The 22,572-nt window shown below is 41.6% G+C and overlaps 1 protein-coding gene across 10 annotated transcripts in view; it reads right to left on the bottom strand.

Moving 5' to 3' along the window:
• MGAT5 (alpha-1,6-mannosylglycoprotein 6-beta-N-acetylglucosaminyltransferase) overlaps positions 1–22,572 on the bottom strand; it is a 320,132-nt gene that overhangs the window by 199,848 nt on the left and 97,712 nt on the right. For 5 of the 10 annotated variants that reach the window (XM_054699673.1, XM_054699671.1, XM_037523262.2 and 2 more), the window contains one exon: positions 765–1,142. In XM_054699673.1, coding sequence (XP_054555648.1) covers positions 765–1,005 — 241 coding nt within the window. In that variant the 5' untranslated portion in view covers positions 1,006–1,142. Of the gene's footprint in view, positions 1–764; positions 1,143–16,408; positions 16,541–22,572 lie in introns of all 10 variants that reach the window. The other 5 variants (XM_054699675.1, XM_054699670.1, XM_054699676.1 and 2 more) reach the window with 3 other exon arrangements.

Below are 22,572 nucleotides of genomic sequence, written 5' to 3'. Positions count from 1 at the left end.
AAGATATACATTAAGTAGATTTACTTGTGATTTCCTTTTGTCTTACTGGTTTTTATTTTTGTTTGTCTATAGCTTCCAACTTTTTCTATATTAAGCCTAACTTTTGCTGAAAGAAAAGTAAGTAGTATTCCACGTGTGAATTCATTTCCTTTCATTCAACCTCTTTCAAAATGAATTTCACGTACCCGACCAAAAAAAAAAAAAAAAGCAAGTGTACAGAAAGATTTCTTTCAAAGTGAGAGCAGTTAGAGACAAGGGCAAGAAGCAAGTGCAATAAACTCTGAAGAAGCCAAAGGCTGAAGCTGTTAGCCAGCACATAAGCCCTGCACACTAGCCGGAGGAAGGCATTCATTCGCCTGAGTTTCTTGGCATCTACAGAACATTCCTCTGGGCCCTCCCTACCTCACCCCCACCAGCCCTAATTAAGCTTCGTTTAGGGAAGGGTAATGAGACTATTTTCCTACATTCCCTGATCATACTCCCAGATGAGATCATGCAGTCCAGAAATGTATTGAGGGGAAGGAGCTCACCATGGATACAACCAATAGAGCACTGACTCTTGTTGCCCCACTGCTCCAGGGGTTAAAAGTCAGTGTGTACAGAGCTCAGAATCTCCCAAAGGGTGTTGTTTTGACTTCTGACAAGTCTCCCCCTGTGCAGCTCCCTGCCTATGGAGGAAGTGGTGAGGGCACACTCAATCCATGACAGACTACGTTTTGTGCGTGCTGGTCCTTTCCAGCAAAGCCACGTAGCATAGCACTCACCATAAGCGGTCATGACTCCAGCGTATGGTCCGTCCACCACATTCCTGTTTTCTTCTGCCAGCGCCTTGATGTACCTCTTGCTGAGGTCCAAGATCTGCTCACGCAGCATGGAGCTGCTTTCAGGTTGAGTTCGCTGCTGGATGGTAAAATGGAGGAGCATCATGCCCCAAATAAAGCCAAAAGTCACGAGGAAAAATCCCAGCTTCTGAGAGGACAGCTTCCACGGAGTAAAAAGAGCCATTGCTCTCTGGCAACTTCACTGGCCCTTGGCTCTTACAATGAGGAAAAGAGACACAAATTCATGGTGTAGGTTTGTGGGTTCATCGGTCTCACTCTGGCTCCTGTGTCAGCCGATTTCCTTTCCTCGCTTCCATTCTGCTGTGAAGAAGGAGGAAAATTAGCAGAGTGGTGACGGCAAGACACGGCGCAATAAACCAGAAGCTATGTTTTCACTTGACTAGCTCTAAAACGTGGACTTCCTTTTTTTCTTAGTTTGCTGGTTCAAGATCTTATGATTCAGCCTGAGAGAAGAATTCTGGCGAGGCGACAAGAAGCTGTACAAATACGAAGGGGGAAATGTGTGTCTGAGCATGTTAACAGGTGTAACGGGGCTGTTCCAGCCTGGACCAAGTTCAAAACAGGAAGCTTGTTTTGTAAGGTGGGGAGAAGATGGAAGGGTTTTTTCAGTGAATGTCAGCAAAAGCCCAAGTGGGGGGCGGAGTCATGTCACCAGCGGGCACTTTGTGCACGTGTAACTTAAGCTTACAAAGTCATTATTATGTGCTCTGGCAGGGATTAGAGCATGCAGCTGGAGAGGTGAGCAAGAAAGTGGATGCCCTCTTAGGGTAATCAGATGACAGAGGGGAAGAGCACCTCCACATTATTTGAGCATGGCCAGTTTTCATTAGCAATGTTGGGGGTCTCTTGAGGGGAGGGGAGGCCACCAGGCACTCTCTCCCCAGGAGCCAGCACAGACACTGTGGCACAGGTACCGAGTCGCTTTTCCACTGAGGTGACTATGGATGAAACGCTCACCTTACCTCACCTACTTTTTTCCACACTTCAATATAGGAAATCTGGAGTACCCAACAGTTTGCTATCTGTGTTCTCATTTTCACTCATACCACAGGGCAAAATGAGAAGTTCAAAGGCATAGGTTTTCGTTTTCATTTTCTTTTTTTTTTTTTTAAGATTTATTTATGCATACAAGAGCTGGGGTGTAGGCCAGAGGTGCGGGGGGTGAGGGTTTCACCAGAGACAGAGTGGGGAGCAGAACAGTTGGACAGACGGAATAACACTACTGAGGGGAGCGGTGGGGTAGACAGAAGAGGTCTGCTGCACCATGTGGGTCAGCTCCCTGGGTGGGGATCGAACTGCTGCTGCAATGGCTGCCGATAGCTTGATAGTGCTGAGACTTAAACCCCTGTGCCACCAGGGAGGCCCCCCAAAGACAGAGTTTTTAAGTAATGCAGCTAGATCCTATCTGATATCAGCACAGGTTGGACCAAGTTCCTAACAAAGGGGGCCTAACCATAGGTTGCAATGTGTTACAGATTGATTAAGACAGCCACACTTCTGCCAGAGTCCTGGGCCCAAGAAGCAAGCAGCTTACAAATGGTGCCATTTTCAAAGTGTGTCAAGGGAAGGCTGAGCAATGACCTCCTCCAGACTGACCCAAGATGCACTCAGAGTGCACATGTTTCCGATCAAAGGATTCTTCTTCATAAGCAGCAGTGCAGTGGGCCTGTGTTGGTCTGTTTCTCTGCCATTCCCTCACCTACCAACAGTCATCAGTAATGGATAACACAGCTGCTGAAACGGAGCCAACTCAGGGGATCTGGATTCTGGATAGACAAGTGCTCACCTCTGCTTAAAAATGCAAGTCAGGGCCCAAACACAGACATGATAAGGAACGGTAAGACATTAGACTGTTTACTGGTTTCTGTGTGGGATCCCATGATATCCTTTGTAGGATGCCCCTACAGACCTTCTCAGAGAAAGTCACCACCCCAGGGAAATGATAAAATACCTTCTAAGTGAACGTGTCCTCTGGGCGTTATGGGCCCTTTATTCAACCCTTTGGGGTGTAGCTCAGCTGAACAGCACCTGCTCTTTTCCCCCTCCAGCCATTTTACAACCACATACAAGTGCTTGCTGCCCCCGGACCTGGGGACTGAACGTGAACACAAAGAATTGCCACCTCCAGGGGCTTCCGAAGCCTTCCTTCTAACTGGGTGCTGCCCTAGTTCCTCAGGAAGTGGCTGTGCTTCCTTGCCAGCACCCACACTCATTAGCCCTGTTGCCCCAGGGCTAAAGGGATTTTCCTAGAGCAAGTAAACTACCTGTTTTATCAAGAAAAAACATGCTTCTGGTGATTTGCTTTTCCTATTTTAGGAGAGAAGCCCAAACGTCGACAAAAATTACCTATCCACTTTGAGGAAGGAAACCGTATTCCGCTTCCTGATTCATCCCCTGAAGAAGCTGCTCAAGACTGCAGAGTTTAGGTAAAGGAAAGAACTAGGGCCTCAAGTGAACATGGTGGAGGCTGTCTTTGCCTGGAGGACAGTCACCCACCCAAGTGGTGTATTTGAGAGGCAAAAAGATGGTCAACAAACAGCCAAGGTTAAATTAACCCAGTACAGGAACATACAAATTTGGAGTAAAAATCGCTAACTAAGAAGTTTTTAGGTCATAGTTCTGAGGACTCAGGGTCTAGATTTTAAGTAACTACTGCCAGGAATATTCTTTGTCCAATGGAATCTATAGTTCGAAAATGACAGAAGCCGTATCAGCATATACACAAACACTCAGAAAATTAAATTAGAATGACTTTTTTATAATATTAACAAGATGTTAAAAGATGTTTCAAACTCATCATCAGGAAGACACCCCTAGAGTAATAGAAGGATAACAGGACAGAAATCTTCAGCAGAGGATTAATCCTGTAACAGGACTTAATGATGATCATCATTAAAAGCCACACAATCAAGAGGTCACAGACCAACAGTGAACAAAAAGTTATCAATCAGACTAAGAATCTGCCTGCTTCTAGATCTTACAGCTGGATCCTCTAGCAAACTGCATCCATTGACACAAAGAGGACTACACAGCAGATGATCTAATAACATTTCATTCCATGTCCTTCTACTACTTTGGAGAGAAAAAAACAATCCCAAGCAACTTTTTGCTCTTTCGTTGTACGTGGACCTTTCTCTTAGAAATGGTGGTTTCCAAGGACCTAGCAATGATATGAAGTGAGAATTTACTGTACCATATATCCCAGAAAGGCTTGTCAACCAGATTAGTGACAACACAGGGCCATAACTTCGCTCTACTCCAGGAAGACCTTTGCAATGACTTGAAGTATCTAAGTCCAGCACCTCAGTGAGCCACCCTAATATGCAGCACCCCTATTCCTATAATTCCTAAAGGAACAGTCAGAAGGATACCAGTACCCCTATATTTATAGCACTATTCATAATAGTAAGATATGGGAACAACCCAGATGTCCAAAAATAGATGACTGGATCAAGAAGATGTGGCATATATACACAATGGAATATTATTCAGCAATCAAAAAAAGATAAACTCATGCCATTTGCAGCAACATGGATGGAGCTGGACGGGATTATACTCAGTGAATAAGACAGAAGGAAAAAGGAAAATACTGGCTGGTTTCGCTTATAGGAGGAATATAGGGGGACCAAATAAGGGATTGGGAAAAAATAATTATAATGAATAAACAAAATTAACAGGCAACTATATATCAAACACATTTTGTAAGGGAGTTGGTGGGAGAAGGATCACAACAGGGGCAGGAAGTGCATAGGGTCTATGGTGATGGTACAGGGGTGAATAGGTGGTGCAAATTTACGGGGACTACACCTGAGAGGAGAAAGCTATAAATAACATTTTTTTAAAAAAGAGCAGTCATCACCTCCTTTCTTCCCATTTGCTCTTCAATGATATCTGACATCCACCTTTCCAGACCTGGCCAACAATCTTTGGCATAGAAATGTGTCAGTTCTTGCAATTTAAACATTAGGAGCATGTGAAAAGATGCTCGAGCATTAGGGAACTGCAAATCAAAGCACAAGGAGATACCACTTAAGCCCATGAGGAGGACCATAATCAAAAAAGACAGATAAGAACAAGTGTTGGTGAGAATATAGAGAAATTGGAGTGCTTACATATAGCTGATGGGAATGTACAATGGTGCAACCAGTGTGGAAAATTCTGACAGCTCCTTAAATGATTAAGCAGAGTTGCCATGTCACTCAGCCACCTCTGCTCCTAAGAATTTTTCCCAGAGAGAAGAAAGCACATGTCCCACACAAAACACTTGTACATGCAAGTTCACAGCAGCATCATTTATAATGTGACAGAAAATGAAACCCCAATACCTACCAACTGAGGGATGGATAAGCAAAATATGGTATATCCATTCAGTAGAATAGTCTAAAAAGAAATGAAGTCCTGATACATTCTATATCACATCCCTGAAAATATTATGGTAATTGAAAAAAGGCAGCCTCAGAAGACCACACATTGAATGATTCCATTTATATGAAATCTCTAGAATGAGAAAATTTTTGGGGGCAGAAAGTATAAGCATTGCTTAGGGTACAAGGGATTAGGGGACTTGTAAGGTGATAACTAAGGCATGCAGGGGTTTTTTGGGAGGTAATAAAAGTGATGTAAATTTGTCCATCTTTCCTTGGGAATAGGAGGAGAGGCCAGGTGGTAAGGCCCACAGACCCACTGCAATTCCAGCAAGGCTGCTGCAGCCCAGCTAGGACCCGGCAGCACCATACAAAGGGTCAACCACAGGCCAGTAGCTACAGGAGGAAATGACACAAACATCTGTTGCCAGTTCAGCAGATATGGCTACTTCTACAGGTTCCAGATCAACCTCACAGGCTGTCCGCTGGAGGGATCCTGGTCTACATTGCCTGGCAATTTCTCATACCATTTGAGAATACCCTAAAAAGCAGCCTAGTTCAATGGGGTACAAACTAGACTGATGAAGCCATTTCTTCAGGTGCTCCTACAGTGTCCTCGGAGGCCCCATCACTTACATCAACACCTGTCTCTTAAGAGAATGAATCAAGTTGAAAATGCTGTCCCTTCAGAAGCAAGATCAGCCCCAACCAAGGAGAGTTATATTTTCAGCAGCCCCCTGGGGCAATCCTGTCACAGCTTGCTGGTCCAACATTCACATGGGACAGCACTGCTCTAACTCAGTCATTCACATACCTCTGTTGTCCTAACCATGCACCACCTAAACCATTTATCTGTATTTCCTTTTTTTTTTTTTTAATTGAAGCACAGTGGTTTACATCCTAATTAGCATCTTGGATGTATAGGACTGTCCCACTGTCAAAGCACCCATAGTCCTCCACCATAGCCCACTGTGCTATCTCCCCACCCTTTTCTTATATCTCCCTCCCCTCTTGATGCCTCAGTCAGCTTTCAAGGGTGGATTTTAAAGTCTGTCTTTGACTCTTTGCATGGTTTCTCTATATTCCACATGTAATTGACACCATCCAGGATTTATCTTTCTCCTTCTCACTTATTTCACTTAGCATAATCCTTTCCAAGTCTACCCATGTTGCTGCAAATGGCATGAGTTTATCGTTTTTGATTGCTGAGTAGCATTCCATTATGTCTATACATAAATACGTGTGTGTGTGTCTCTCTCTATACACCTGTCTTTAAATTTCTCTATACAGTGGTGCCTAACTTTAGCCACTGCTAAAGTGGCTGCTGCAGTCCAGCTAGGACCAGGCAGCACAATTACAAAGGATCAAACACAGACTAAGAAGGAAATGACACAGACATCTGTTACCAGTTCAGCAGACATGGCTACTTCTAAGGGTTCCAGATCATTAACATTCAAGAAACCGTATGTCTGCTGTGTTCCTCCACCATATCTCACAAGTGAGTTCACATTCCCCTAGAGGGAGGAGAGTCCACCCTCCTTGCGACACTCCAGAAGTTTGTTTCTTCTGAAAGCCATCTTACTGCTCTGTAAAATAATCTTCTCTTTCATCTCTCTTATGAAGTTTGCAAGTTCCCCCAAAGACAAGAAATGAGAGGAACGGCAATACCTTGCACACAGTTCATGGTCATTAAGTGTCTGCTAGATGAAAGGATAGGATGGTAGAAATTAGATAAATAACACAAAAGAGCAATGACTTCCAAAACCTCCTTCTGTATCGACCGCAAAGAACAGCAGCACTCTGAGACTGCATCTTGCCTTACCTGTGGAAGTGTTTACCCTAAGATCTTGTCACATACCACTGAAAAGCAGTGTGCTCTTCAATAAATAAGGTTAAATAAAAAAACCATCCGGTGGTGGGCAGTTATTGAAACACAAATAAGAGGGGGAAAGATACAGAAAAAAAAATTCTAGAGAGACTAGTAACTATGGGAACAAAGATATTTAAGACAAAAGATGGGAGGGAGACTGGGGGGGGGACCTTTGCAGGAAGCTGCATATTTGATCACTGGTGAGCTAACATCATCACTATTACAGAGATTAGGAGCAAAACTTCCCTAGCTAATTACCTCCTGTAGGTGGAGTATGAACTTTGTAAATTATTTGGTTAGGAAATTAATTCTTGGCAATGATCTAATTTGCTTATTTGTTTTATAAAAATCTAAATGTACATATATATTCCCATGAAATAGTAAGAGAAAGAACACTATAATACCCTAATTACATGTTAGATGAGGGTTGGTCATAAATTGCAAGTTTCAGAGGCTGCTTGTCTGACCTCCTTATTACAGGAAGTAACAAGAGTATTAGATAATGATTCAACGGTGAAACAATTTCCTAGTACTTCTCTTTTCAGCCTCTGCATGAATTTACATTAAGAACAACTTAGCATGTCTGGGACATTATTAACAACAACAACAAAATTCAGTAGCCATTATCATTTGCAGTCAAGATGAATCTGGTATCTACATCTGTGACCAAAATGCAGTACAGAAAGCAAGCAACCAGACACTAACCTCAAAATGACTCCCCTTCATCTTAAACTTCCAATTCTGTGCTTACCAGAGAGGCTCACAGGTTTCATGATGAACTTTAAGGGGAAATATGCTGAATTAAAATGTATTAAATGCCTTTATGCGGGCTGGGAGACTACACCAGTACAGTTTAGGACAATGGCCAAGTATTAGTCCTCGAGGTACATAGGACATTGAGGCCCCCAAAACACGTTTTCCTATATCTAGGACATTGAGGCCCTGTTTTCCAGTTGGAGTCAGAATCAAGCCAGTACACAAAACCACTCAAGTCCTGTTTCCTAAAAGGATATGATCTCTACCAAACAAAACTCCAACTACCAAATGCCTGAAAACACAAAACGGGAATAACGTTATCAACATGAAACACAAACCAGAGCCAGGTGTTATTAGGGAGCCAGGTATAACCCCACCAACCTCAAGGGGCTTGGAGTATTGACAGATGACAGTGAGGAAAACACACATTTACAGAACTATTGGTATAGGGAAGACAGATGGACTGGGGGAGATTCTTGCTCTAAATAATGCTGTCTTCTATTGTTAAAACAAGAAGCCAAAGAGAGGGGAAGGACAAGGAAAGCAGTTTTTATCCAAAAGCCATCCAAATTCCTAGGAAGACAATCTCAAGGTGTTCACTTCCCTGGTGTTCAACATCCAGACACCAGTCAGTCATAGGGTGCATCCAGCAGCAGCCCGCAAATCTGAAATGTGACTCCTTCACAGTTGTGACAACTGCTGAGCTCCCCACCATTCTAGGGTGCAAAGTTGTCCCAGAGGTTCCACATAGGAACAGGTAAGAACACTTTTGTAATTCAGCCATTGACAAATTCTAGCACTGTTCTTTATAAACAGGAAATACACAATGTAAGTGAAAACAGCCTGCTCTCTTTAGAACTGGCTAAACAAGTTATTTTGAGTCACCAGCAGAAAGAAACCCACTAAAGCAACATGACTTTGGTATTTGGAGGAGGCTTTTTTAATGTCTGGAGTTTAAATAACCCAGGATCCCTTTTACTGTTGATGGGCTTAAACCAAAATGGTTCTGTGTCCACAGTTTTCATTTATGATACTGCATTTGAGAGGAAAGGAAACTTCAAAGCCTACCCACTTGAAGCGGGTATTTGCTGTGCAGTTATACCATTCCCTGAGTGTAGTTCAGGGCTGCCTAACTGGCATCAACAGCAAAATAAATTTTCAAATACTGTAATAAGGCTAATAACTCCATATCCAGAACAGGCCCTCCTTCCAGGCCTTTCTATTCAGTCCTTCCCCCAAGCCCACTCCCAACTGCGTTCTGTCACATCACACATGGCCATGTCCACTAGAGGGCGAGGAGGGGAAGGGAAAACATTTGGAAAGGAGCATTTGATGATTTTATTCTAACAGCATCTTGGGTGTGTATGCATTGCTGGCAGGTGGGCACAAGGAAAGGGGACAAAGGAGTTAGGAGAAAGCTGTCACTGCACGATCAGATAAAATGTTCATGTGCTCTTTGAATTTAATTCACCAGGCCCATAGGTTGTTCACAGTTGACAGACCCTTCTGTCAACAAAAAATGAACAGCAACTCCAAGAATTCTGAAAACAAAACAAAAAAGATAGATCCCCAAAAAATGAAATAAATTCCTTTACTGCAAGGCTTTTCCAGCTGGCATAACTGACATCTGGGGCTGGCTCATTCTTTGTGACTTCCCTGCACATTGTAGGCTGTTCAGTAGCAACCCTTTCTGTCCACTAGCCTTTAGATGCCGTTAAAACCCTTCAGTTTTTAACTATAACAATCAAAAATGCCTTGACATTGCCAAATATTCCCTAGAAGATAAAAGTACCTCACTGAGAACATTGCCTGATTGGTTAATCAGCAGGACCTTCATCTTCCCATAGGAAGAGGCTCAGAGAAAGTCAGTCCATTAAACAAGATTGCAGAGCAAAGAGAAGCAAATCAAGATGAATTTAGGGGTCAACCACCAGCCTTGAGTATCAGCAGGCACAGAGCCCTGTGCTAAGAAGCCTCAGGGAAGGCGGGCAGGAGAGGGTTCTGATGCTGTCCCAAGGTGACTGGAAGATGAGTCTCATGTTCTTCAACATCCTTTAGTTCTGAAAAACCATCTGTCATTGTCGAAGGAGCTCATTCTTAGGCAGGCTGTACCCTCATTTACCCATTAGCATATGGCACTGGGGCCCTGCTCCACAGAGATCCTAGTTTATAAATCAACAGGCACAAGGAAGAAAGCTTTGAGAAGACAAAAGTCTGGAAGATGTGACATCAAACTGTCTTTTTAAAAAAAAAAAAAGGATTGTCATCTGGCTTCTGTCCCAGGAAATCATGAACACCCATTATGACAGGTCGATAATGACTCTCTAAGAAGAAAAAAGAAATGGTCTATGAAAAGATCACAATGTGTAAATTTGTTAGATAAGTTTCCCCAATGCAAAAGATTTGCTTCAACTCAGAACCAAAGGACAGCAAAGCCACTAGAAAATTTTATATAAAACGAATCTTTTCGGAAGATGAGAATTCTTGCAACTCCCTCTAGGTTTAGACACACCCATGAATGAGAAGAGGTCCCACATGGCTGCGGGGGGAAAAAGAAAACTACAGTCAGAGGAAGATCATCAAAACTATTTCCAAAAGTGGGGCAATGCCCTCAAGATAAAGCTCAGTATTTAACAAGTACTCCCTGAACTCCACAAGTCAATCACATTCCTAGGACCCCTTTCACATCTGCAGGGGAGGGAGCAACACAGGCTGGCTGCTGGCAGCTAGCCACCCCTGGAGGTTTCTAGCTGTATTGTCTACAGAAGTGGCACAGCTCCCCAAACACTTGATTTGGTGAAGACCACGAGGTTAAAGAAATTTTTGAACTAGAAGATGAGAATACACTGTGCATACATACACAATCTCAAGCTGCCACTAAGAGGCTTACAAAATTTAAACCTTAGAGTGACTTTCTCACAGCCACTAAAATGAAGTTACATTATAAATTCATAGGGAGCACAAAGCTCCAAGCTTTGGCAAATCCTTGGGCATAAATGCATCAGTGTAATATTCTTGGGGAAGAACTCCATGCTCAGATGCTGTTTAATAAGTTTACTTGTCCCCCACTTATAAATCAAGGATAGTTCTCCCAAATACTGCATCTATTTTGGGTCAGCCTAACTGGGACCTTGCTACAAGCCCTTGGGTATCACAAAAGAATTTGCTCAAGATAAAATGCAACATCTGAGGAAGAGTTTTCTGCCCTGATTAGACATTTCTAACCTCTCAATCCTGAAATATTCAGAATTGCCTGAATTCCTATATATATATATATATATATATATAATATAGATAGATGCCCAGATCTCGTACCCAAGGATTCTGATTTACTTGGTTTGAGGCATGGCCAAAGGAAAGGAATATATTTTTAAAGTCACTGAGGTGATTTTAATATGCAGCCAGAAATAAGAACTCACTGTTGAAAGATGTTTCTTCTATTCTCAATAGGTACTATCTAGTATGATCTAAATGTTGTTTATCTCAACATACTAAAAGATAAACTCTTCACTCTCCACAAACATAGATCCACTGGCTTACTCTCCAATCCATGTGCAAGGGACACTGGTTTTTCTCCTTAAATGATCTCACATTAGTCTATCCAGAGCACTTCCCAAGGAACTGTGCCCAAGGAGGCAGCCTTACAAGGACAGCTCATGTACAACAGAGTCCTTAGTTTACCATGCTGTGGAAGGGCTTGCTGTTGAAGCTGTTATTAACCAATTCTTAAAACTTGGCTCCAAAGATGAGCTAACCTAACGGTCTCAACTGCTTCCCCATCCTTCTAGTAACCAGTACCACTATTACCCTGCTACTCAAAATCTGGTGTGTGGCAGGCAGCACTGAAACGACCTAGTTGACCAATAATGTTGCAAATCCTCAAAGGGAGTCAGAAATGGTGTTCATAACAAAATCCCCAGGAATTTGTTTATACACTAAAGATTGAAATACATTGATCTGTGTCTCATCCAAAGTAATAGGAATGAGAATAGGTCAGATACTAATTTTCAGTGGGGGATAACAGAACATGATATAATAACCATTCTTTTTATAATGTGCTCAGAAATTAAAGATTTGGTATTACTTTTGAATAAGCTAGATGCTTATCAATGAGACATGCATCCAGCTGAGATTAGAAAAAAATATACAGATGGCATGGCTTTATCATTGTAAACTAGAATTCCTATGGAGCAAAGCTCCTGCTTTCTAATTGTGGGGTTTTTAACTGTTATGTTAAAATCAAAGAGAGTTTAGAATTGTATCTTCTAACTTTTCACTCCGATACAGCAAATAATTGCATACAGTAAATTGTCCCGTGCAGTCACTCAGCATAAATTTTGCATTGCTCAGAGTTCAACATCATTTGGGTGTTAAAAACTTTTGTTTTTTTTATACCTGCTGCAGTACTCACTTTAAAACATGTGGATAATCACAGATACTTTCCCAGTAGACTTCAACTGAGGTAAGTATCCTCATTACATACCTTAATTTTGCATAAAAAGATGTCAAACAGTATTTAAAATTTCTGGAAATGCTTCCAAATCTGATATTTTCCAGGGCACATAACTGTGCCTTATGACCACTGAAAGCCTTTCAAAGCTTTGTTGAAAAAATATCTATATTCAAAGAATGATTTAAGGGATAAACAATGCACCTGTTTTTCTTGATCTATGTTGTACAAACTTTTGTGACAGACAAGCTCCTTGAACAGAGTCAGTGTGTATCTCTCCCTCTGTTTCTGTCTCTCTCACACCAACCCTTAAGAACGCTGTCATCATTTCTTAAATTTTGCATACATAGGGCCTCCCTGGTGGTGCAGGGGTTAAAGACACAGTGCTGTCAAGCTATGGCCAGCCACTGCAGCATGAGTTCAAGCCCCTTCCGGCCAGGGAGCTGACGCACATGGTGCAGCAGACCTCTCCTGTCTCGCCTGCTACTCCCCTCAGCAGCGTATTTCAGTAGATCTGCCTTTTCTGCTCCCCACTTGTCTCTGGTGAATCCTCTTACCACCCCTGTACCTCTGGCCTATACCCCAGGTTCTTGTATGCATAAATATTTTTTTTAAATTTACATATATACATATATATGATAAAGATGAAGTATGGAAGTAACAGTCATATTTCATTTATGAAGACATGAAGTTCGTTCATTGTGAATTATCATCATTGTTAATGTTCAAAATGATTAACAACAAATTACCTTTTGCCCAGTTAGCCTACAACACAGCATTTAATTCAATTCTGTAGGAAAATAGTGTGATTTGTCATCAAAATCAATTCTAAAATTGCATCCCTATTAGTATATATTTCATTTAGGAACAAAATTTATATTCAAAACCAGACAGCAATCTATTTACTGGCTCTAGCACCAAAACTAGGTAAGAAATTGCTCATGCTCGGATTTCATGTATATCAATTTAAAAACAAACAAAATCGTTTATAAAGGGAGGGCTCCTTACTTTCTCTGGACACATTTTTTTTAATTATTTATTTATTCATTTTATATAAGAACTTGGGTACAGGCCAGATGCACGGGAGGGTGAGCGGATTCACCAGAGACAGAGTGGGGAACAGAACAGGCAGACTGACGAAATACACTGCTGAGGGGAGCAGTGGGCACGATAGGAGAGGTCTGCTGCGCCATGTGTGACCCTCACCAGCTGGTCGTGATCGAACCGGCGCTGCAGAGGCTGTGGACAGCTTCACAGTGCGGTGCTCAACCGCCTGCGCCACCAGAGGAGGCCCGGGATACATTTTCATGCAGAACTGAAGAAACCAAAAAGGGGGAAGACTATCCCTGCGCCTTTATCAGAGCACTCACAGCCCTTCCGTGAGAGGATTCACCAGAGACAGAATGGGGAGCAGAAGAGGCAGATCTACTGAAATACACTGCTGAGGGGAGCAGCAGGCGAGACAGGAAAGGTCTGCTGTGCCATATGGGTCACCTCCCTGGCTGGGATCAAACTCATGGGCTGGTGACTTGATAGCACTGAGGCTTTATTAACCCCTGTGCTACCAGGCAGGCTCTGCGCGTATGTGAATCTTTAAGCCCAATAAATTAAAAGACAAGATAACTCTAACAGTCACAATATTTTCTCTTTCAAAATATCAATTTTTTGAAAAGAAATACTTTAAGATATGCCAAAAGAATTCTGACCAGGTGAAAGCAACTTTTGACTGCAGAGAAGATAATCTGGGAGAAATCAGTAGAGTTACCAGTATGATGCTCAATAATTTATACTTTGACCTGACTGTTGCTAATGTATCCTGTCTTTAACCAACAGTCCATTAGCAATATAAATATTTTTCATTATAACATATTTTCAAAAGCCTCACAGGTTGCTAGTGCAGAGCACTCTTCTGAATGCCACTAACCACAATCAAGCCCTTGAGAAATTGCTGGGAGGCTTTCAAACTCTCCCATCTTGGGGGAGGATCAGACCATATGTGTACTACATATTTCATTTAATGACCTTCGAGAATAGACATCACTGCTGTTCAGAATGAATGCTCAGGGCACCCTGAAGAATTCCTGGGGCATGAGAACTACTGGATGGGCCTGTGGCTCTAGATTATTTCAAATTCCTAGTTTTGTCTAGTCCTGGACTACATATATGCATTGCTTTGTAGCAATTAATATTTAACCTAAAATAGAAAATACTTGGGAAAAAAAAAAGCCAAGTGATAGATACCAGTGAGTTTACCTTAAACCTGGTAAAGCTGTGTTTATTATACTTCATGTATCCAGGAGGCTCTAGACAAGAAAGGTTTCTCTTAGTAGCAAGCACATTCATCTGGGAATCTGAACAACTGGTGGGATTTTACTAGGTGACACAATACAATGTAACTGATAGTAGTTCCTGCTTCAAAAGAGGGGCTTGGTTGGGGGGTGGGGGGTAGGGAGGGAGGGATTGGGGTCAAAATAAGGGGGTCACAATTGTATGGGGAATATAAAAATAAAATTTATAATAAAAAAATAAAGATTAAGGAAAAAAAGAGGGGCTAGGAAAAGCTCAGAGCCAAAATCACAGTCCACACACCTCCTGGAGGTAACCTGGTTATCTAGTTTATGTATAAACCTCATTAAGTTTAAATTTAACTCCTCATTCTTACTTCTTAGTCTTATTTTCACCTTGCCTCATTTTTCCTAATTTAAATTTTAAAGGTACTTTTATCTTCTTGTATTATGTGCTTTATCCTTGCTGGAACATATCATGGTAGTAAGTAATTAAATAAGAAGGAATGAGATCGCTGAGTTAGGTAGAATGGTTCTCCAAATAAAAGCATGTCCACATTCTCATCCCCAGAACCTGTTACATTACACAGAAAAGGGGAATTAAAGGAGCAGGCGGAATTAAGGTCACTAATCAGCTGAACTTAAAATGGGGAGATGATCCCCCATTATCCTGTGGGCTAACTGTATTCACAGGGTCCTTGAAAGTAGAAAAAGGAGACAGGATAGACAGGTCAGAAGAATGCAAAACAGTCTTTGCTCAAGAACTCTCAGACTACTTAGTAACTTTTCTTTTTTACGTTTGCATAAAAGCTAGGGCATTGATTTAACAATCTGGTTATTTGGTTTCTGCAGAAACCTTTGGTTCTACTCTAATAGTAATCAGATTAGGAATTTTAGAATTCGAAGGAATGCTCCCTACAGAAGATGATGGCACAAAAGAGTAACTGAAGAAAAGGAAAGAGGCAATAGTTTGTTTAGGATCATTTGGCTGAAGGGCAAGCAGCCTCAGATATCTCAGCACCGCCCAAAAGCAAAACCAAAGCAGATTTTTCACAATAGTTTCACTGAATCACTAGTTAAGATACAACATGGACTTCTGGGTTATTCCTAGAAATAATATTGCTGAATTCTTAGATGTCAACAGCAGGTAAATGAGTTATACAAAGGGGGCAGACAGCAGAAGGAGGGAGGAGTGTAAGATGGGAAAAGCACAGACAGGAGCAAATGATCCACATGTCACTTGTGACCTCTATGCTTCCCCTCTGGACTCTACTGTCACCTGATTATCTGTACTTTGAAGATAGAATTTACCCTAATCATCACTGAAATAAGAGCTAGCAGTTATCAACCACCTTAACACATCCTCTCAGCTTTCAACGGGGGCATGCTACGACAGTCCCAATTTAGAATGGGAGTAACTGAGGCATACACTACTCAATATACGGTTCCCAGGTAGTAGAGCAGGAATAAGTGTTATCTGAGTCTCTTCCACTATAAGATTCAAATCAGAATATTTTTATTTACCAACTACTTAAGTTATATCATCATCATCATCACCACCTCAGTCTTAGGATGTGATCTGGCTTGGGGAGGTAGGCAAAAATGACTGAATTTGATTTATTGTGAGAAAATTGTAGATGACATCATTATGCAAAACATTAAACCACCCCAAGTTTATCATAACTGTACCCTCTCCATTTTATCCCTCTCCTCAAATATACTCAATTCATGTCACTTGCCTCTCATAACACTACATTTATAAACCCATTAAAAATACTTTTATAATCAACCCTCAAATACAGCCAGAGTTAAGAACTTTTGAGTTAAAGTATCTACCTTACCAGGCAGTTAATACAAGTTAGCAGGGTTGGAGCGGGTGGGAGACAGGGTGGTGGCAAAGGGAGGAAAGGTCTGTGATGAGCCACAGCCCCCTCTGTGGAAGGCAGCCACTTCACAGTTCAGCCACAGGACAGCTTGAGGGAAGACAGAGAGCGGTGATGAGATCTGCCCATCTTTCCAAGCCAGACATACACAGCTTTGGAACTAATGTCCATATATATATATATATACATATATATATATATATATACACACACACACATATATATATATATATACGTGTATATATATATATGTTGCCACTATTTAGTTTTCTTTTTCATTTGGGGTGGGTCAAAGTTCAAAAGAAGTTTATTATCTTGCTCCTCTCTTCAGTCCACCTCATTATGGATTTCTACTGTTTATCCTAACTAGCCCACCGTTTTTAGGTTTCTAAACAGGAGCCAGTGCTGTTCTCAAGCAGATATTTCTGATCATCACAGCCACAAGCCCCATACCACTTAGCTTTCAGCCCAGTTGATCTGCCCAATGCAAGTCAGTGAATTAGTCACATCTAATTAGCCAATCCTCAGAAACTGGTAGGGGATTTGAAAGTCATCTGAAGAGATGACTTGCTGGTAGGTGCCAGATCCAGAAAGTCAAAGATTCCAGAAAGTCGGCCTACCAGGCTCATGAAAACTGTAAAAGGTAGGATTGCCAACATTAGAAGTGCCCTATCTGGGAAACCCTCCAGGGCCAGGTAAAACCAGAGAGTAGGTTGCCCCAAATGAAGGATAATCTTGCTCCTCTGTTACCTTTGTGTGTATGCCCCATAATCTGGTAATTCTTTGATACGTACACACGTATTTGACTCTTAGTTTCCTATTTGCTCCCTGCTAAGATTCAAACTCCTTGAGGAAAGGATTCAAATCTTTCTCCAATGAGAATTTAAAATTTGTTGAGAGGGGCCTCCCGGTGGCGCAGCGGTTGAGCGCTGGGTTGCGAAGCTGCCCGCAGCCTCTGCAGCACCAGTTCAATTCCCGGCTGCTACCCGGCCACCAAAGGAGGGTCCCACATGGCGCGCAGACCTCTCCTGCCGCCCGCTGCTCCCCTCAGCAGTGTACTTCAGTCTGCCTGTTCTGCTCCCCGCTCTGGTTCTGGTGAATTCTCTCATCCTCCCACATGTCTGACTGTACCCAGTGCTTGTATAAATAAATAAAAATAAATCTTTAAAAAAAATAAAATAAAATTTGTTGGGAAAAGTCCTTGTAGCCAAATCAACTACCTAGTATTTGTTGGGAAATGTCCTTGCAGTCCTTGCATCAATAAAGACGTTCTTGGTCAATAAAGACACCTGCTGGCATCTTGGAACACATAGGCACCGCTGCTGTGGAAATCTGTCTGAAGAACCTGAAATCCTTGACCACCTATTCCAGCCTCCTTCTAAGCCCCAATAAATGCTGACCGCCATGCTACCAGAAAGTATGAGAAACACAAAGAAATAAATCAGATGAGTAACTTTAAGCTGGCTGCTTCCTTTTCTCTTTGGACCACTGTCTCCTTCCTACTCTAATGAGGTTATTACCCATCATCAAAGGACATGGCATTCTAGTGTGTTCAGAATTCTCCACACAGAGATATACCTCAGAAGGCAGCATCTCAGCCGTGAAAGAAGTCAACCTTTGAAATCTCTCTCAGAAGACTGCTTTGGAATTATTCAAGAGGGTCACAGCCAAACCCGTAGAGTTTTGCAAGGATGGAAAGGCAATCTATGTGGTAGAAAGGCTTGGGAGTTAGACCAAGACTCAAATCTCAACACTGATATAAATTGGCCCTGTCTCTCATTTGGGAAGGCACAGAAATGGAGAGGCAGTGTCCTCACATGTAAAATGTCTACCTTAAAGGGTTTTAATTTGCAGAGTGCTTGACCGGTGTCTGGCTCTTGATGCAACGTGGGTGTTACCAAAGAAATGTAGTGACTCTTCTAGAGGCCTCTCTAAGTGAGGTGGGGGAACTCAACTTCCCCTGGATTTAAAAACATGGAATGTGCCTTCTCTGACCTCGCTTTATTCTGAAACAGATATTGCTTTTCTTATGACTCTTCAGTGCTCTTTTTCAAAAAACGTTAAGCAAATCTATGTGAAACATAGGCAAGTGTCAGCAAAATGTCACTGCCGCTGATACAAAGAAATTTCCTATCTTGTCTAGCTTAGTCACCAAGTCCAATTTCCAGTCTAATAAAGATCACTACTTCAAAGAATTTCTTAGGTTAGCACCTAAAAGTCTGAAATGCATCCCACTGAATTCACTGTAACCCATAATATTCCATCTCTCACAGCAAAACTACACTTTATAATTCACTGCATAAAGCCAAGCCCTAATAGATGCTGTGTTTTAGAATTATGACAAAAATAAGACCAAAGACAACAAAACAAGCCCGGTGCCTTTATGGTTTATGAACTATACAAGATGAAACAAAGCAGGATTTACACATGCCTGGGAAACAATCCACGTGGACATAATTTTAAGTGAACTGTATCTGAGATTCAAGAATATCTCTACTATTCTTCTAACATAAAACCTGCTATGGCAGTTCCAATGCTTATGTTTTACATAAGAAAGTTATGACCCTAGGTCAGTAGATAAAATTACATTGCTCAAATGTATTCTTGGCAAGCTCTTTGGGGTATAATCCACTTTACAGGGATAAACAAGTGGTAGCTATCAAACTGTTATACACACTCACACACAACAAACCACCAGCACCAGCCTCTGGAACCAAGAATATCCATGCCATTCCTAAAATTACAATGTGTCCCAAAGAAGTTAAGCCAACAGTTCATATACCAGGAAGTACTATATCCCAGCCCACAAGAGTAATGGGCAAAAAAGAATTACTTATGTCTGCAGGCTAGAGAACAGTAGTGTATGACATCAATTTACTGGATTCTATACTGTATTAGAGCATATTAAATTACACTATTGGGGGAAACTGGGTTCATGAGACTGTTTGTAATATTTCTGCAACATTGTGTGAAATAATTATTTCAAAATATATTTTTAAACATTATTTAAAGTGGATCTTCCTCTTTGGGGAGATTTTTCTTGATGCAGAAATCCAAACCCTAGCCCCACGGCTCCCCTAACTACTTTGAAAGGTATTTTTTGGATGATTCTAAAAACCCTCCCCTATTCAAGGAGAACCACTACCCCAAACAATATAAATTGCTGGAGCCTTTTTAAGAGTAGAGAAACCACTGCTGCTGTGGAGAGAAGGGATCTAAAGAGGAGATGACCTTGTAAGGTCGGTCATTAAACTCCAGGTGAGAAGTTAGTCAGATGAAGGCCTCAGCAGGTGATGGCAGTCATGGCAGGTAGAGGCCAGAGGCAGAAATATTTAAGATGTCAAATACTTAAGATGTCAGCGGACAATGACTAACTGGAACAAAGGAGTTAGGAGTAGTCTTAGATGACTACTACACGTTGTCAGCTGAGGAAGTGTGTTATGTCATTCACTAAGACAGGAAAATGGCATAGCCCATCAAAAAGGGAGGATGAGAAGGTTGCTGGCAGGTTCTACAGGAACACCATGTTCAACTATCTAATGCTGCAAGAAAAGCCTTATCTGCCTGGACATAAAGAAACTGCACGGAACTTGGACACTGGGGCACAGAGGATAAGAAGAGCAGCCACTTTTCAGCCATATCAGTCACTTGGCCCTGGTGTGAGTATCCTCAAATCCAACACATACCAGGTCCTTAGACCCTATAGATAACCACTTGGAAAGGGGCTCCCCAAGCCAAATGTCCCCTGCAGGATCTAGGGGTTCCTGGATTCTAGCATTCCTATACAAAGAACTAAAGATCACAGGAATTTGACTTATTTTTTCAAAATTGAACATCTTGCAAGAAATGCTTTCATATTTTTTCTTACTTGTAGGAGCTTAGCTTACTAGAAAATAGAAATAGGGTCCCTGTACAAACATTTTTTTGGTGGATTGACATAGTCCCTTGAGATGCATCAATGAGATAGAGAATTAAATGCACTTATTTGAGGTACAGAATTATACCACAAGAACCCCTTCAACAAAAGGAACACTGCAGGCCTCCTCAGTGGCGCAGCAGTTGAGCGCTGGGCTGCAAAGCTGCCCGCAGCCTCTGCAGTGCCGGTTCAATCCCTGGCTGCCGGTGTGGGTCCCACATGGTGTGCAGACCTGTCCTGCCGTGCCCGCTGCTCCCCTTAGCAGTGTACTTCGTCAGTCTGCCTGTTCTGCTCCCCGCTCTGGCTCTAGTGAATTCTCTCACCCTCCCGTGCTTCTGACTGTACCCAGTGCTTGTATAAATAAATATCTTTTTTTTAAAAAAAGGAACATTGCTAAAATAAAATACCAAGAATTATGAGGTAGAAGGGACCTCAAAAAGTTACCTATTACCCTCATTCTAACGTGACTCCCTGTATCACTAACTGAAATTAGCTTTACCATGTCCTCACCCCCCATCCTGCAGCCTAATCTTCATCTATAGTAAGGCCCTTTTCAAATGAAAGGCAGCCTTGTCAGACCCTAAACAGAGGGCCTCCCCATGAAGCCTAGCCCCCACCCCCCGCCATTTCCAAATCCAATAGCACTCTGAATCTCTCTTACGACTTTTATGAAATGTGTGCTATGGTTACTTTTGGATTTAAATGCTCACCCTGATTACCTTTATTATATTACATTCAGGACTGTTTCTTGAATACTTGCTATGTACTAGCCAGATGTTTATGTACATCTTAATCTTCACAGCCAATATAATATTCATTTTATAGATGAAGAACCCAAGACTAAGAGAAAGTGTTGATTCTCCATATAGCTTGCTGATTTCACATCTCAATAATCTCCCTTGAAGGACTGGAGTTCCAAATTAAAGAGTTCTAATAGGAGAGGATATCAAAAAAAGAAATTCCATGAAAATTTTCTGAAATGTAGACAATGGAACTGTATATGTATGCACAAGGAGAATTTACCACCAGATACTGAGGAATGAGGTTTGAGGATTACTGTTCAGGTTATGAATCTTTTTATGGTAACAGCTTTATTGAGCTACAATTCAGTCACCCTGAAAAGGTACCCCATGCCCTTTAGCTTTCACCTCCTGATCGCCCATGCTTAGTTCCAATCCTAGTCAACCATGAACCTACTTTCCGTCTCTAAAGAGGTGCCTCTTGTGGATACTGCCTATAAGTGGAATGATAGAAAACATGTGGTCTTTCTTTTTTTAAAGGATCTATTTATTCATGCATACAAGAGCTGGGGCACAGGCCAGAGATGCGGGGGATGAGAGGACTCACCAGAGACAGAGTGGGGAACAGAACAGGCAGACTGACTTAAATATATTGCTGAGGGGAGCAGCAAGGGAGGCAGGAGAGGTCTGCTTTGCCATGTGGGTTGCTCCCTGGCCAGCCAGGGATCAAACCCGTGCTGCAGAGGCTGCGGATTGCCTCAAAGTCTGCTGCTTAACCCCTTGTGCCACCAGGGTGGCCCAACATGTGGTCTTTTTTAACTGGCTTCTGTGACTTAGTCATGAAGGGTTGTCTGTATTGTAGCACATATCAGTTATTCACTCGGTTTATGGTCAAATAATATTCCATGGTATGGTTAGATGAAATTGGTTACCTAATCATCATTTGAGGGCTATAATAAATAATGCTCTCTGAACATTCATGTCCAACTTTTTATGTGGACATCTGTTTTTATTTCTCTTAGAAATACTGATGCTATGTTGAACATTTTACAGAACTGTAAATGTTTTCTACAGTGGCTATCACATTTGCATTTCTACCAGAAGTACATAAAGGTTCTGATTTCTTCATCTCACTAGCACTTGTTACTGTCTTTTGGATTACAGTATCATGGTATCTGTATGAGTTAGGTATAAAGGGGTATTGGACTGTGGTTTTCAATTGCATTTCTCGGAATACCAATGATGGTATTTTTATGTACTTATTGGCTATGTGTATTTCTTCTGGGGGGCGGATTATCTTTTCAAGATATTTGCCAATATTTTAATTGGGTTATCTGTATTTCTATTATTGAATCATAAGAATTATTTATATAATGTAAATACAAGTCCCTTATTAGACTAATCATTTGCAAATTCATTTTGTAAAAGAATTGTGAATTTTATCTATTTTCAAAACATTATTGTAA

The sequence above is a fragment of the Talpa occidentalis genome, unplaced genomic scaffold, assembly GCF_014898055.3.
Source record: "Talpa occidentalis isolate TD23 unplaced genomic scaffold, MPIMG_talOcc4v2.1 talOcc4.3, whole genome shotgun sequence".
Taxonomy (NCBI): Eukaryota; Metazoa; Chordata; class Mammalia; order Eulipotyphla; family Talpidae; genus Talpa; species Talpa occidentalis.
This window is presented reverse-complemented; position numbering and strand designations above follow the sequence as displayed.